The sequence below is a fragment of the Euleptes europaea genome, chromosome 3 (genome assembly GCF_029931775.1).
Source record: "Euleptes europaea isolate rEulEur1 chromosome 3, rEulEur1.hap1, whole genome shotgun sequence".
Taxonomy (NCBI): Eukaryota; Metazoa; Chordata; class Lepidosauria; order Squamata; family Sphaerodactylidae; genus Euleptes; species Euleptes europaea.
In genome coordinates this window covers 60,501,313-60,519,139 of record NC_079314.1, presented here as the reverse complement: position 1 = coordinate 60,519,139, position 17,827 = coordinate 60,501,313, and the positions used below count along the sequence as shown (strand labels likewise).

Genomic DNA, 17,827 nt, shown 5'->3' with positions numbered 1-17,827 from the left:
TTGCAAAAACTAACGAGATCAGACTAGCCTGGGCCATCCAGGTCAAGGCCATAAATTTGCTGCTAACATTACTACTGAAATTTTTATGCCCTTAAATTTTACTGTCAATGATAAATATAATAATAGAATGCCTATAAACATGGATGTCCTTCTGTGAAACGGTGGGGGGGGGGGTTGTTTCTATCATGGTGGGACCCAGGTTCTTTGATAGTAATTGGTGGGATGCAGGATACAGAAAGTTGAGAACTACTGCTCTAAAACAGTTTCCCATATGTAGGGTCGCCAGGTCCCTCTTCGCAATCAGTGGGAGGTTTTTGGGGAGGAGCCTGAGGAGGGCGGAGTTTGGGAGGGGAGGGGCTTCAATACCATAGAGTCCAATTGCCAAAGTGGCCATTTTCTGCAGATGAACTGATCTCTATCGGCTGGAGATCAGTTGTAATAGCAGGAGATCTTCTGCTATTACCTGGAGGTTGGCAACCCTACCCGTATGCCATAGAGGGCTACACCTGACAGAGAGGGGATATGCAGAAACTGGAGACTCTCCCTTGCCTAAATGGATGTATCTTTTTTTCTTTTTTGGATCCAAGTCAATGCATCGTGCAAACAAAAACTAATATTAATACTAATGTAAGATTATTATTAACTTTGTTAAGGCCCTACTTTAGTTCTTTGGAAATCAAAGATGCTTATGATCTTACTGTTGTTAACATTTGTGTGTTGTTAACAATACCATTCATCTGTAGCCAAATAATATTTTCTGCAAAATCTTGTAAACACCATATGGTCATTGCTACATTTAGATTGTTTAATTGTTTTCTTCTAAGGAAGCTAAATTTAGTTTAGCAACTGTGCATAAGTATCAATAGAACAATGTTCAGTGTGACTTTTAGTGTAATGTTGAAAGCTGGTATAAAACCCACTTCTTCAACCACAATTCATCCACTGGTAATGTCAGAGAGTTTTAAATATCACTCTTGTCATGAGTCTTTGATTTTGAAAAACCACATCAAATATGAATACAAACGAAGACATTTGCTAGGTTAGCCCCTTTATGGGTCTAAATTAGCATGTTACTACTTTTGTCTGAATGAGTGTTTCTCTCCTGCCTGTACATACTAAATACTTCTCAGCATGACTTATGGGTCTGAAGAGCTTTTTTTTTTTTTTTTTTGAGGAAGTTGTCTCAGCATAAGCCAATAAGCAAAATACATGAAAAAGACATTACTCAGATATTGGAATTATGATATCCTTTAATGCACTGGGGATGTCATTCTACTAGAAGAGATAACATGTTCTACCCAATTGATAGCAAAATATTTTCACCTTTGTCAGGCAACTCTTTTTCCTTACAATAATAGTGATTGGCAGATATTGCCTTTATATGACAGGAGAATAGTCACACTTGGACTAAATATTAAGTTTTGTAAACATACTAGTACAAACCTACTACATCCAGTGTGTGTCAACCTATTTTAAAGGGTAATGCTTTATCTTTTATGCACAGTAGATTCATTCCAAATCCACTGAAACTAAAAGATCTTGATATCATGTTCTATTAGAATCTGTGTAAAATGTTTGTTAACATCTACATTTTAAGTGCCAGTTCATACTCACAGTGAAATTTGTTGTGAAGTTGAAAGAGCTGAATTAAATTTCTGTTATTGGCAAGTCTTTCCTCCATAATGAGGGTTTAATAAAGATCTTTTTTTAAAAAAAGTCAGGGCTGACTTTCAGAAGCACAAAACAGGGTTGTCCAAGGTAGATGACTACAAGGTAAAAGGTACATTGATATTTCCTCCCTTTAGAGTGCCATGCTTCGAAGAGGCCATGACAGTTATCTTATCCTGTAGTGCCTTTATGTTTCAGTCTCGGCCTTTTGTAACAAGATGCAATCCTGAACAACCAGAAAATGTTCCTCTTGTTGCTGTTTCACCTCTCCACTCTTACTTTACCTTGATGTGGTGTGTGTCCATGTCTGTGCTTGCCCTCTGAGAGAGGTGTTAAACAGTTTTATGGCTTAGATGTGCATTTCTGTTAGTCGATTGATTATTCCCTGTGTGAATTATTAACACTTCTTGAAATATATGTTTTGACAGGATACATCTGCAGTAATGAAGCCTTTTGTTACTTCTGCCTCCGGGATTATTGTATTCCTGTTGACCTTGGTACCGTGGAGTAATGGCAAATGTAGAGAAGCAAGTTCAAGACCAGAGATGAATCTGAATGTCAGCTATCAACTCCCTAGCTTCACTGCAGAAACTCCAGTACAAAATATAGTTTTGTACAAGCACCATATCTATGTTGGAGCAATCAACAAAATCTACGTCCTAAATGAAAGCCTTCACAATGTCTTTGTGTATAAGACCGGACCTGTGCTGGAGAATCCTGGCTGTGCCCCCTGTGAAGACTGTAAATATAAAGCAAACCAGTCCAGTAGCACTTGGAATGATAACCGCAACATGGCTCTGCTTTTAGAAACTTACTATGAAGATCAGCTTATCAGCTGTGGTAGTGTGGCAAAAGGAACCTGCCTACGCCATGTCATTCATGCTAATAACCCTGCTGACATTGGAAGGGACGTGGAGTGTATGTACTCGAAGCAGGTGCACGATGAGTCAGGCCAATGTCCTGATTGTGTTGTAAGCCCTTCAGGAACTAAAGTTCTGGTAACGGAAAAGGACAGGTTTGTGAACTTCTATGTTGGAAATACAGTAGTGAATTCATCTCAGCCAGACCATTTACTGCATTCGATATCAGTTCGAAGATTAAAAGAAAGCCTAGATGGATTTGAGTTTCTCACAGCTGACTCATATATTGATGTTCTTCCACAATTCAGGAATTCCTACCCCATTAAGTATATTCATGCATTTGAGAAGGACCACTTCTTATACTTCCTCACAGTCCAGAGAGAATCTCTTGACTCCCAGGCTTTTCACACAAGGATCATACGATTCTGCTCTTTAGATTCTGAGTTGCGTTCATATATGGAAATGCCACTTGAGTGCATGTACACTGAAAAACGGAGGAAGAGGTCAACCAAGCAGTCAAATGAGGTCTTTAATATTTTGCAGGCTGCGTATATTGGTAAGCCAGGAGCAGCCTTAGCCCAGGAAATGAACCTTGATATGAACGATGATATTTTGTATGGTGCTTTTGCCCAAAGTAAACCAGACTCTTCAGAACCATCTCATAAATCTGCTGTGTGCTTAGTCTCTATTAAAACCATCAATGAATTCTTCAGCAAGATTGTGGACCGACAAAACATGAAATGTCTTCAGCATCTCTATAGGAAGGACAGCAAGTACTGCTTGAACAGGGTAAGTGTGCATGGTGTTATTGTGTGCTAATGAGCTGCTTGAGTCAGCTAATTGCCCTACCCATCCCCAGTCTCATTTGTATTGAAAATTCCATTATTCAGTACATAGACCCATTGATTTTGGTTGTGAGTAATAAGTATTTTTAGGGCTGCTATTTTTGGCCTAATTCCAGAGCCGATCATTATCAAAGTTTTTAAAGTTGTCCATCTAAATAAATAACAATAAGTGCTGGTTATAGCCAGTGATTATTCATCTTGGTAAGAAGCTTTTCCTGTAAACTGAATGTGGAAATCACTAAAAAGAGTATAATGGGTAAAGCATTTGTGACGCTTCCGTCACAACAATCTTGCTCAGGGAATTCAGTCTAGCATAGTCTTCACATGGGACCATAATGACCCTCATTTGCCTAATTCAGAGGTTCCAACCTTGTTGAGTCTTTGGGCACTTTTGAAATTTTAAGAAAGAGGGGTGGATGCTACAACAAAATGGCTGGCATGGGAGGCTAGTCATAAAAAGGCTGCAATAGTGGGGATTTACAACAGCTTGGGAGGTCAAAAAATCCTTTTGTGATGGAGGCAGCCATTTCCAAATGGCTACCCCACTGCAGACTCAATGGCTATGACTTCTGGGATCTTCCGAAGGACCTCCTGCTACAATGGAGGTAAGCCAGAACTGGCTCTTTGTTTTCAGGAAGAAGCAAGAGGGTATCATGAAATACCTGTGTGGGGGGGGGAAGGGTGGTGAAGTTTAATCATGAGTTTCCTCAGTAGTATATATATGTGAAGCTTGGGACTTCCTGAGTTTTCTGCTTGTCAGCAACAATTCTGAAAATTCAGTCACTTTCTCTTTCACTAGCCAGACTCAAAGGTGCTTCCCCCCCCCCTCCAACTTGGGCCACAACTCTTTGTTCTGAGCAGTAAAGAAATAGGAAATGCTGGAAGACAAGCAGAACAACAAGCATGTTTAGAAAGTTGTGTCCAGAGGTCATCCGTACCAGGATGAGATTTGCAAAGTAAATTCATTGTTCACGCTATCAGGTTAATAATCTACATCAGGTAAACTGGAAGTACCTGAATTTAAGACAGTTTATTCCCATTGGTTTAATCTGGTTTAAATTTGAGCTCTCCGATCGTCAGTTTGTGGATTGCAGCTGGTGGCCCTTAAAGGGCTTTTGTTAAAATGCGATTTGTCTTTTTCAATTTTCCAGATTATTTTTTGTTTTGTGGTAGATATTATATTGCCTCAGATTGTCTTCCTCTAGTGCTTGGCTCCAAGTGCTTTTCCCCCCCTTCAAAGTTTAATTTCCTTTGCTCATTTTTCATTCTGGAAGTAGCAAATGTTTTATCTTCAGAATTGTTTCTTCCATAATTGTGAAATAGTGTTTGTATTTTTCTCTTTGTTTTGTTTTGTTTTTAAAAAAATCTTTTCTAGCAGTTGTTTTGCCCATCCAGATCTATTTACTGTCTTAGTTCCAATGCTTCTCATTTTTTAAAAATTGACAGAATCATAGATCAGTTTCCGCTTACTGGGAAGATCTTTCTTGATGGGGGAGATATTTCAGAGTTGGCCAGAATTTTGCAAGTTAATACAAATATATTAGGAAAGCTGAATGTTTGATTATATGAGTGGCATAATTTCAAGAGATCATAATTTCAAGAGTTGCATAACACTGTGAGTTGGGAAGAGGCTCTCATTTGCAGGGAGGGAACTGAAAATGTGCTCCCTATACTGCTGTATGCTTTTTTTAAAAATGAAGATATAAATTCTTTGTCACAGAGATTGCAAGGTTTGTAAATTCTTTTTGTTGGAAAGCACATCAGAAAACTTAGGAAACGTAGGTAATTTGTTCTGAACCCTTAGCACAGTTCAGTGTTGAATTGTTAATGGTTATATTCCATGGACTTAGAAGGTTGTTAACTGCTTAGGATGGCACAAAGGGGGATTAGGGTGAATAGAGCTTGATACTAATGGCTGTCCTGACATGGATGGCCTAGCCTAGCTTGATCTCATCAGATCTCAGAAGCTAAGCAAATTTGGCCTAATTAGTATTTGGATGGGAGAGCAGGGTCACTGTGCAGAGGCAAGCAATGTCAGATCACCCCTGGACATCTCTTGCCTTGAAAACCATATGGGATCACCATACGTCGGCTGCAACCTGACATACAAGATATTTTACCTGAATTAGGCATGGTGGGTTTTATCCACTGAAATCCATTTGCGGAACTGGTCTTTCCCACCTCCCCTTCCTGCTGCATCCCATGAGCCTCAGGATGGCTGAAAGGAACTTTCGTGTTCAGAAGTTACCATATATACTCGAGTATAAGCCGAGTTTTTTAGCCATGATTTTTGGCTTTAAAAACTCACCTCGGCTTATACTCAGGTCAATACGGTAATTCACCTGCCGGGCCCTCTCCCAGCGCGCTCCCGCCGGCCAGCTGATGGGCGGGCTGTCCTGCCTTCTCCACCCCACCCGATCGCGCCTTCTATGCGGTGGCGGCGGCTTCTTCCCCCCCACACACACACACCCGATTGCGCCTTTTGCGTGAGATTGTGCCTTCTGCGCGGCAGCGGTTTCTTCACCCCCCACCCCGCCTTGCCTTCTCCTGGGCGGCGGCGGTTTCTTCCCCCCTCACCCACCCCCACCCCCCACCTCACCCAGGCGGTCCTCCCTCTTGCCAGCTGACCCTGCGGGGCCTCCTGTGCACAGGGAGGGGGGCACCGCCGCCACCGCCTGCCTGCGCGCCTGGAGCCCAGTCAGGTAAGCCTGCAGGGGGGGAGGTGCATTTCCCCCTCGGCTTATACGTGGGTGCCTAATTTTTCCCCATTTTTGGGGTGAAATTAAGCACCTCGGCTTATACTCGGGTCGGCTTATACCCGAGTATATACGGTATGTACCTCTGAAATACCAATTGCTGGAGTTAACAACAGGAGCCTTTGGCTTCCATGTCTTTGCTTACGCTAGCCTGCTAGGCACTGTGGGGACCAAGATACGGGATTAGATCAGTGGCCAGTTTTTCTAGAGCCAGGAATTAACTTTAACCCTTAGGTGGCAGCATGGGGTCCACTGAGCATGCAAATTTACATGACTGGAACTCAAGTGACATCAGAATCATGTGACATGGGTTATGAATTCACCAGTGTGAAGGCCAGGAGTGTGGGCAACAGACCAAGAAACTTGGGGACAGGAAACACAAGCCAGGCATTCGGAAGCATACCATAATAAGGAACAGGCCAAGGGTGAGAGCAGTGGAAGAATCCTCTCTACCACTAAGGAGTCTCTATACTGCTTCTTGTCTTGTGTATATAACAGTGTATTCCTGAGCCTTGAGGGCGAAAGCACTGGTGTTTGGCCCCCCTGCGCCGGCACCCGGGCTACTTACACCACCATTAGTGGCCCCAGCGCTGGCGTGGAGGCCCAGATACTGGTCTCCAGATGCCATCGCATCAGCGCCACCCCAGAATGCCAGCGGGACCCTCCGCTGGCATCCCGCCAGTGTTAAAGCCCACGCCAGCGTTCCGGGGGGCATCTCGGCATCCCGGGAGGTGTTCCCTGGGTGTTCTGAGGGGAGGAGCTGCCATTACACAGCCTCCTGTCCCCTTTCAGCCCCGGATGCTGGTGCTGAGAATGGCATTGCTGTGCCTGCTTAGCAGGCACAGCCTCACTATTCTCTATTGGGCGAAAAGCCCCATTTAAAATTTTAAGCCACAAAAGGCTTATTAAATGTTTCCGGTGTGCGGGGAACTGCTTAGGAGGTGCAGAGGTGCCTCCTTCCCGCTGTCCCCACACGCTGCCAGCTCAGGAATGCGCTGTATGAGAGGCAAAAAGTGGTACCCTTGACCTCTATAAACGTGCAGTAGGAGCAGTTCCTTCCAAAAAGCAGAGCAAAATACCCAGAATACGGCAGCTCTGTAGAGTCTTCCGACCACGCAGGTCCTGAAGGTCCTGACTCATGGGGCGAAAACGCATGGTCACTTTATCCTCCTTTAATCCCTGTTTTAGCCAGGATCGAACGCACATTAGGCGAAACGCATGCGTTCGATCCTGGCTGAATCCTGGTTGAAACAGGGATTAAAGGAGGATAAAGCGACCATGCGTGTTTGCCCATGAACACCACTGGACTAAACAGACTGTTAGCCGTATATAAATCTAATCTTCGCTTATCAAAGTTTCCAACCTAAATTTATTTTCGATGTTTCACCAAAAGATAATCCCAATACTGCAAATATTTGTCATTCTTCTGATTTTGATCTAATTAAAGTTACAGATGGGTTAAAATGAGAACAAGTTAGCTTTTCTTTTGCTACTTTAAATGCAGAAAAGCTCTGCTGGAAAGATGCTACAAAACCAGTGATTAAACAGTTTCTCTTCCTTTTAAAGCTCACATTCTTGCAGTGCTCATAACAATGAGCAGGATCCACCAACAATTTTTCCTGCACCATCCCATATCCATTTTCATTGGGAATTTTGAATGAAAGTAGAAGTTGTGGTTCTTTCCTTTGGTAATTAAAAAAAACATTTCAGTGAGAAAGAGTACCATAGAAATGGGGGGAAACAGCACTGAAGTAGTTTCACTGAAACTAAAAGATTATTTGTTAACCATCCTGGAAGCTTCTGAATCATTTCTTTGGCATTTTGTTTGCTACACTCACAGTGGGGGGAAATTGAATGCAGTTTTCTGGGCACAGATTCAAGTTTAGTCATTTTCAGCATGGGTAATTCAAGTCAAAGTTGCTAACTTTTGCAGTTTATCAATGCTAGGCAACCTGTAATAAAAATGGTTGGATTCATGAGACATTCTGGTTTAGGGCTGCTTTCCCCCCCTTCCTCTTCAAGTAGGGTGTGGCAAAATAGCTAGAATTCTTTAATGTTCCTGTATCAAGATAGCACACAAGAAGTATTTTCATTTTACAAACTGTTGCCTTTCTTTATCACTCTTGTAATGGTGTGATAAACTGGTCGCTATTGTTGTCAAATGACGATGCAAACAGAAGAAGAAAAGATTTAGAAGGAGTGTGAATTTAAGGCAAGAGTCCTCCTGAAATGAAATAAAGAGTCAGTAAAATAAACTCACAGTGATTTTTCTTTGCAAAGATGATAGATGAACAAAATTGAGTTATGCTTACATTGTCATGGGAGAAAATAATTGCAATCTTCCATCAGGAAACCACAAACACTTTTATTGATCTGTTGTTCTCAGGACATGTCCAGTAATATTTAATAAAATAGAGATAAATAAGTCCTTCAAGGCTCTGTAATGATGATCTCTGTTATTACAATTTTTGGCAGGATTAAAAATATCACATCTCCCAATCATAAGTGGTTGATTTGGTTTTATTTTAAAGACTTGCACCCTAAATGAAATGGATTGGATGTTGCCAGGAATGCCAAATAGTTCTTCAAAGAGAAGGAGGAGAAAATATATCTCACTTTCCTGTTTGTTCAAACCTGTTGCAGTATTATACAAAGTTGAACAGTATTCAGTTATGAGCCTGAAAATAAATTTTCATATCCTAAATGGATTGCCACAAGAAACCAAGGATATAATTTCCTATGCTGTGTGTCAGTGCCACATTATTTCTTGTTAAGAAAAGAAAGAGAACACAATGTTTCCTTTCACCAAGGTCCTAACAATGATACTGGGACCTGAGGTCACAAGGCAGAGGAAAGTAATGTTGGAGTATCTTTACATTTCCTTTGCATGCCAATCTTTTCCAAACTGCAATGCTAAGGAAATTGGAAGCATGATATTTAACTAAACCAATGGATATGTTTTCTCGTTCTGTTAGCAATGGAAAACTTGAAGAGCCACAATACAACTCAATGCTGATGTCACAAACCTAGTTAATGATCAGGATCAAGTACTTCTCCCCTCCCCTGGTCTTTTCCTTTTGCATTATGCAAATATTGAAAAATGAAGTCCTAAATTTAGCTCCGGATAGTTGTGACATCTAATTGCAGACATCTTCACGAACTGAGGGTCATTTTGCAGCCCAGTAACTAGGCCTCTTAAGAGTGGCTTCATCCAGGTTAAGAATCCAAGCTGCTGCAACAGAGACGAGCTTCAGCAAAGGTACCTGCTATTCATGCATCACAGCTGCTTGGAACTACTGCACAAGAGGAAAAGGAAGCATTCATGTGCTACTGGCAATTAACCATGTTCACATACGTCACAAGTAAACTTAGGTGTGTTCATGACATACTGCCTATATCTTTGGTTTTGGTCACAACTCTGAACATAAATATAACAAATGCAGGCTTTGGCTTTTATCTGAGGTATATTAGTTCATTTTTGATCTACATATTTCATCCATAGATCCTTCTGTTTCTCTCCTGTCTTTTCCCCCTGTCCTGTACCTTCAGACATTTAAAAAAAACAATACTGGAATGATTTACTTCATTTTTGCCCCACTTTTGTCCCCACTGAGGACGCAAAGTGGTTTGCAACATTGTTTTCGACTCGTCTGTTTTCGACTCGTCCATTTTATCCTCACAACAGACCGGTGAGGTATTGCATATTACCTACTCCCCACATAGATTGGTCTATTTCTATATGGCATCTTTGTTTCCAGAGATGATAGCCCTACTGCATGACAGTTTGTGTGAATCAGACCCTACTTTTCAAGTATTCCTGCCTCCATCATAACTAGTGATGCCAGGTCCCTCTTTGCCACCGGTAGGAGGTTTTTGGGGCGGAGCCTGGGGAGGGACTTCAATTCTATAGAGTCCAATTGCCAAAGTAGCCGTTTTCTCCAGGTGAACTGATCTCGATCGGCTGGAGATCAGTTGTAAAAGCAAGAGATCTCCAGCTACTATCTGGAGGATGGCAACCCTAATCATAACCCTTTCCCCCACACACACTTTTTTGCCTCCCCCACTTTAAAATTTGTATAACACTAGAATTTAGCTGGAGTCACTTGCCTTGGGTGCACCATGAGGAAATATAGTTAACTGCCAAATCTGCCTTTTGTATGTAGATACAGCTCATGCTGAAACTAAAATGGAAATAAACAAGCTTTTCTCACAATTTTGTGCTCTCTACATTAATTTTGCCTTATATAAGAGTTCTGTGAATCTTTATAATTTATACCATGTTTGCTGGTGATCTAGGCAACATCACAACAATTTGTGTACTGTTGTTTCAACCACAAATGAAATCTTTCCAGAAAAGTTTATGGGGGGAAAACTTTTGTTGACCTTGACCCATGAGTAGTAAAATATTTGTTATCAATATCTTATCTTATTTTCTGTGTTTAACACATCTGGTCTTGGTGATTTGTGTACTGTGCCTTAAAACTTATTACAAAGGAATTGGACAAAATACAAGGATTGCATGGGTCCATTATGTCTGTATCAGAATCAATACTATTTACTTAGTGCTAATGTACTAACCAGATTACAAGAATTGATGCAGCGGTAATCAATATAAAAAATAATAGTATGAATGATTTTGAGAAGAAAATGTCCGTTGCTTTTAAGTATTTGCTAACTACATCAACATTTGTCTTTTAAAAAATCTTACACAGTGCACATTTTCTATTTTTTAAGATCAGTAATTAGACTAGATGAATATTAAGTGTTTTTGGAAACCTTTGAAGTGAAATTTATGACTTACTTTACTATAGATATTTTGGGTCTGAATGGTTAATATGAGTTTAGGATCAGACTTTTGATATCCAGGTATAAAGTAGATAGCTCCGGGTATGAATTAGATAGCTGGCATGGCATAGTAGGTTAAAGTATCTTGCCAGGTCCTGGGATGACCGGGTTCAAATTTTCATTCTGCCATAAAAGCTCCCAAAGTGATCCTGGGCCCATTACAATCCCTCAGCCTAAACTGCCTCACAAGGTTGTTGTGAGGATGAAGTAGAGCAAGGGAGAACAATGCAAAAAGCCACTTGCAGTCCTGTTCGGGGAGAAAAGTGGAATATAAATAAAATCATAACCAACACTTTCCAGAAGCTCTAATGGCCTCTTCATTTTAGATCCCAGGTTTTTCGAAGTGAAAGTTGTTTGTCTGGTGAGGCTTCTCAAATCATTTGATTTCATAACAGGCCCTAAACAGCGCACATAGAATTCTGCTGGAGAAAGGCTCCTAGGTTCTGCAGAAGGTGGGGCGATTGGCAGAAATCCCCCCCCTCGCAATCAGAAAAGCTGTTGGAGGAACTGCTTCTGTCTCCATGTTTGTATTAGGTTGGTAAATAAGGGGGAATTAGGCACACTGCTTGGAATAAAACCAGGGAGAGAGAGAGACAAAGAGGGATATGAAGATTTCTTATTTAAAATATTGCATTGCATAAATTTATTTTTAATTACAGTGAATTAAAATTAGATTTTGTTCTGAGAATTCTTTGTTGGTCTTTGAGATAATTGGAAAGAGGCTGAGGTGTCACATGAACACATGAGGCTGCCTTATACTGAATCAGACCCTTGGTCCATCAAAGTCTGTACTGTCTACTCAGACCAGCAGCGGCTCTCCAGTGTCATAAGAACATAAGAAAGGCCCTGCTGGATCAGACCAAGGCCCATCAAGTCCAGCAGCCTGTTCACACAGTGACCAACCAGGTGCCTCTAGGAAGCCACAAACAAGACGACTGCAGCAGCACCATCCTGCCTGTGTTCCCCAGCACCTAATATAATAGGCATGCTCCTCTGATACTAGAGAGAATAGGTATGCAAATAGGTATGTCTCAGGTAGGTCTTTCACATCACCTACTTGCCTAGTCCCTTTAACTGGAGATGCTGATGATTGAACCTGGGACCTTCTGCACGCCAAGCAGATGCTCTACCAATGAGCCACAGCCCCACCCCCAAAACAAGTTGGGAAAGGCTGCCTTTGAGGAAGACCAGGATGTACTTGTAAATGCTTTACAAGTGTTTTTTAATAGCAAATACTGGGCGACACATAAAGGCGAAATAATTTCCAGCAAAGCACAAATTATAAGGAGCAACCAAATATAATTTGTGACTTCATGTCCATAGATTAAATGTAATTGCCTACACATTCCAATTTAACTTTTTTTGATAGGAATTTTTTTTCATAATGAGTCATGGATGGTCTTTGTACTTTCACTCATGTACAGAGAGGAGAGAAGTAACACCAAGCCACATACCGGCAGAGGTCCTGCTGAATTACAATATTTGTGGGATTTGTCACTGGAATTTGGCATCAGATTTATGAACGTATAATCCAGAGATAATGGGTATTTTCCATTTTGGCAGCCAAGTGAATAGTTTAGAGAATATGTGCGGGAAGGAAAAAAGATGAACTATTTCCTCAAGGCTGAAGTCAAAGAAGACTCCTGGAATCAAGTACAGTTGTTATCCATGGTAGAATGTCTGATCTTAGACAAATAGATTCCCTCTGCTTAAACTTATTGAGATGGCAGCATTTTATAAAATTAGTACCGTATCTGTTGTTCATATAAAGGAAGATCTTGCATTTCTGGAGTAATCAAACATACATTAAATTTAGTAATTATAAGAATAACCTATAGTTCTTGGGTAGGTGTCAAAAACTGCAATGGCGCTTATAAGCTTCTGGCATCCTTTTCCTCCCCTTCTCTTATACATCTAATAAGGTTCTGCATAGGAAAAAGTCCTATAATCCTCAAAATTTTACCATTGTCTGCAAAAGTTGATACCTTGTGTGTTCGTGCAACTTTACTGCTGTTGGAGACAGAAGGCTTGAGTTAGCAAGACTGCTTACATGTCTCAGCAAAACTTTATGATTAGTTAAGAAAATCCAGTCACATTTTGTGAAGGTACTATAATGAATACCATCAAAGTTAATGCAGTCTGGCCCACTGTGTTGGGTGAACACGAATGTACCTGTGTGCATAAGTCTGCCACCAATGCACATACAATGTCAGCACATAAGTGCAGTGCTCATCCATGCTGCTGATCCTGGGTACATTAATGTTGCATGCAAAAGGGATGTGACCTATTTTATATGAGATGCTGGTTGTATATCCCTGTGGGTAAGTTCTTGCTTGCCTAATGTTGCATTTAAGTTGGGTTTCTGACTAGCGAAACACTGGACATTCTGTTTTGAAAGCAACTCTTGTTTTTCTCTTTCCCCCCCCCCCATTATTCCTTTCTTCTGTCTGCACCATCCAAGCCCTTTTTATACCTATGTGTGCTTTAGTTTTGTTGAAATGATGTCATCACCATTCACTGGGGATATAAATAAAGGTAGTCGTTTTCTTCCTAAGACTGAATCTGGCAAGTCTTCCGTCTTTGCCATTGTCATTAGGGACCTTATTATGCAGGCAAAATGCTTCAGCAGCCTTCTGAAGTTTACCTCTATCATGCCATAGAATCAGAACAATGGGTAGCTGAAGGAGCACTCTTTCTTATGAGTCATAGACCATCAAACAAATTGTTTCTTATGAGTCCTCAGAAAGCACCCAGTGAAACTTTTCAGCTAACGCTTACAACCCAAACAAATTGATGATCCAAGGTGTGCTCAGATATCATTGACCTTGTGGGTGTATATAGACCTAGTTTGTTGTGAATGTATTCTTAGTAAAAATCTAGCTAGTAGTCTGATCACTTTATACCTGTAGCATTCTGATACTGTGAGAAGCTGAGATAAGGTTGATAGGAATTAACATTTTAAAAATTGATTTCGAGTTGAAATTTGAAAATATTTTCATTGTTATTCTGGCATACTATTTAAAGGCCTACTGCATAAGTTTTGGAAATTAATGGACACATCTGCATTTGCTGCTTCAATAAGCATTTGTGTGTGTGTTAAGTGCCGTCAAGTCACTTCCGACTCATGGCAACCCTATGAATTAAAGTCCTCCAAAATGTCCTATCTTTGACAGCCTTGCTCAGATCTTGCAAATTGAAGGCTGTGGCTTCCTTTGTTGAGTCAATCCATCTCTTGTTGGGTCTTCCTCTTTTCCTGCAATAAGCATTTAGTCTTGCGATAATCTAGGTTTTTTTTAAATCCTTAAACAATGAAGAAGAATGATCACTAAAGTGATTATAAAAGACAGCAGTGTTTTGTGATTTCTAGTTTCATTGTATGCTGCTCCATTGCGTATACTAAAACAGAAACATAGAACAGAAACATGTCACATCGTTTGATATTGAATTTCTTATAGAAATCTAAATGGTCCTTGTTTATTATCTGGAATGGAAGATGAAGCATCAATAGTAACTGAATTCTCAGTTAATAGATTGCCACTGAATTGTCAATATAACATGGATAGGCTCTTTTTCTAACGACTAAGTCACAGTGTATTGTTCAGGGAGTAATTTCCTTGAAAAGAAAGACATGTATTCCCTGTCATTGAATAAGAGGATTAAAAATGAACAAATAATCTATTATGGTAATAGCCTTGATAATATAAAACAGTATTGGCAAGTATAAATTTTAAGTAACAGGAGGTCAAAATATTCTTGGCCTAATTAAAATTCCCTTGGTATCCCTGTACTTCTGCTTCTTGACAGGGCAAGACCTTCTGCTCTTCATGTAATGAAAGTAAAATGGATAAGTACAAATAAGACATTTGAATAACTCTCACTTGGAATTGCAAGGCTAAAAGAATCCAGTGGTCCATCAACTCTTGTTTTTAGTTATTACTAGAAATAGAGTGAAGATGGGTTTGTCAATGCATTTTTGTTTGTTTTGAAGGAATTTCAGGGCTTCCATTTTTAAAAGCAAATTTCTAGATCTTGTAATCTTATTTGCTGCATATAATAGCAAACAGTCTCTTAAAGTATCAAATGATTTTCTTAAACAGTTGTTCCACAAAATTAATAAGAGATTTTGTGAATAATTTTCAAAGTATTGGCAACCAGGTATTTGTTGCCTGCATTGGTGCTGAGAGTGCCTTACCCTACATTTTTAAATACGAGTCTTATGTTTTAAAGTTTGTTAAATATGGGCACATAAATAGGTTAGTGTCTTATAGATTAATTAATGGCCTTGAACCCACATACCTGCAGTTTAGCGTCTCCCTCGATGCTTCACTTATCTGAGTAAAGCCTCCCTACAAATGGGTAAGATTGGCAGTTGCTCATTCACATGTGTTTCTGGTGGTGGCTCCCATCTTGTGGAATGGCCTGCTTGAGGAGGTCAGGAAGGCTCCCATGTCTCTATCTTTCCTCTGAATGTACAAAACAGTTGTGTTCCCTAATTCTGTAATCCTATAAACAAAGTAGGATGTGGAATGGTACAGTGTAGCCCAATTTTATCAGATCTCAGAAGGTAAGCTGGGTCTGTTCTTGGAAGGGACACCTCCAAGGAAGACTGCAGAGAAGGCAATGGCAAACCACCTCTGCTTAATCACTTGCCTTGAAAACCCCGCTATTGGTCACTATAAGTTGGTTATGACTTGATGGCACTTTACAGACACACACACACAAAGTAAATTAAATAAATAAAACATGAAAACGACTACCTTAGAAATAGAATCTTACATAGAATAAGAAAAATGTTAGCGCGAGAAATGCTTCTATACTGTGATATACTGATTTTGTAGCACAGTAATGTTATGAAACTATTTAAAATTATGTTTCAGAAAGAAGATGTGCATCCACTTTCAAAGCAGCCTTTGTCTGACAGAGGTCTTCCTGTTTGCTTGATTGTTTCTCATAAAATATCTAACTTTCTTACAGTCTTTTTCAAGAAATGCCTCTTACTGTGGGGCCCAAGATGACGAATATCGAGTGGAGGTTACAATGGCTTTGCAGCGGATTGACTTATTTGCACAACAGTTCAACAATGTCCTCTTAACTTCCATATCAGTCTTCACTAAAGGAGATCTTACCATAGCAAATCTTGGGACATCTGCAGGCCGCTTCATGCAGGTAGGTGATACTGCCTGTTCCTCTTCTTTTAGTGGCTTCACCTGCTTGGTAGGAAACAAAAAGGTACTTTGGGAAGGAAGCTTCATTTTAATGGGAATGAGAAAATTTGTAATAATGTCAGAAGGGGATGAACACTTGCAGTTAACAAGAGCAAAATATTTTCTGAGTTGAATGGATTAACATTTTATCTTGTCCCCCTTTGCTTCCTACCGCCCTGCCATATTTGGGTTCAGGAACTGATTGTTACTGCTGCTGAAATTATGCATACTTTCTTTTCCCTTCTTTAGATCCTTCCTGCTTTAATTTGTTAGCCAGCTATTTCTTTGATGCAGGGTGATGACATTGCTCTCCCTAAGCAGATAAATCCCACATTATCATTTGTTTCACTCAGCAGCTGGTGCTTCTACTTTGGCGGCCGGTTCATAAAAGCCTCCTGTAGTTTTATACATACTGCAAATTGATAAGTGCCACAAAGCTTCTATAGATCATTTGTTTATTTAGAAAATTTATAGGCAGCTTCTCTAGAGATCTGCCATTTGCTTGATCTGTACTAGGCAAGTAAGTTCTGTTTCATGAGGTCAACCTCAATAGCCTCTTTGATGTGGGGATAAATTAATGTGTAGCCATCATATTGTGGGGCAGTACAATATGAACTAATCCTTCTAATACTAGAAAGTATCTAGTCTCTCTACTGAACAGTGTAGAATAGAGTGGAAGATGTCTGTCAGGAGATATTTGAAGGACTTTCCGTTTCTGTACAAACCTGCATGCCGGTTGTACTGTTCCCAGCAACTCCAGCTCATTGCGTGCCAACCCCCTAGGAATATTTATTCCTCTTGAACCCAGGATCATACCATTTCAGTGCATTTCCAACCTTCCCTGTGGATTGGTATGCCTGAGAACGGTAGGAGACCACAACCTCTAATGGCTTTTAGAAAGAGATGTGAGGCAGAGAGCACTTTACTGATATTTAAGGGCTTTTTAAAATAATGTTGATGAGGTTTGACTTTGAGTTTCTGTTATGGGTGGCGGTTCGTGGTGTTAGGGTATCTTTTGATATCAGCTAGAATATTTATTTTAAGCTACCTCGACCTTTATGAGGAAAAGGCAGTGTAAATATTTTAAGTAATAAATGTTTGTGCGTGTTATTCCGAGAAAAAAATGTTTAAAACTTTGATAGAAACTCTGCTGGTTTTTAATGGAAACTTTTCACGATGGCAAGCAAACTTGGCTACTTGTTTAATTCATGTGCATCCTTGGGTTGGCAGCAAAAGAACTTATTTTCACACTGTTTGCTTAAATTTGAGCGACAGTGCTATCCTGTGCATAGTTACTCCAGTCCTAGCCCATTGAAATCTGGGGATCAGGGCTGACTGGAGTAATTCTGCACAGGACTGCACTGGGAATAAAATCCTAAAAGCTGGCTGTATGAAGAATGGTAGCATCAACATAATGCATTCTTTCTTGTAAGGCCTCCAGTGAATTTTGTGTGTTTAAAAGAAAAGATTTGCAATAACTTCTACAGAAGTGCAACTCATGAGATTTCTTTCCCCCCACAACAATTGACTTATTATTCATTCATATCTTGGGGCTGGACTCCCCCCCCCCACCAGTATTTTGCTGTCCCTCCCCCATCACATGCAACACTAAAGAAACTAACACAATGCTTTCAGAGCACATTTCCTTT

At 40.3% G+C, this 17,827-nt stretch overlaps 1 protein-coding gene across 2 annotated transcripts in view; it reads left to right on the top strand.

The window, feature by feature from the left end:
• Positions 1-2,102: 2,102 nt before the first annotated feature.
• MET (MET proto-oncogene, receptor tyrosine kinase) overlaps positions 2,103-17,827 on the top strand; it is a 65,078-nt gene continuing 49,353 nt past the window's right edge. Inside the window, exons 1-2 of one of the 2 annotated variants that reach the window (XM_056847019.1) lie at positions 2,103-3,317; positions 15,949-16,140. In XM_056847019.1, coding sequence (XP_056702997.1) covers positions 2,112-3,317; positions 15,949-16,140 — 1,398 coding nt within the window. In that variant the 5' untranslated portion in view covers positions 2,103-2,111. Of the gene's footprint in view, positions 3,318-15,948; positions 16,145-17,827 lie in introns of both variants that reach the window. The other variant, XM_056847018.1, reaches the window with a different exon arrangement.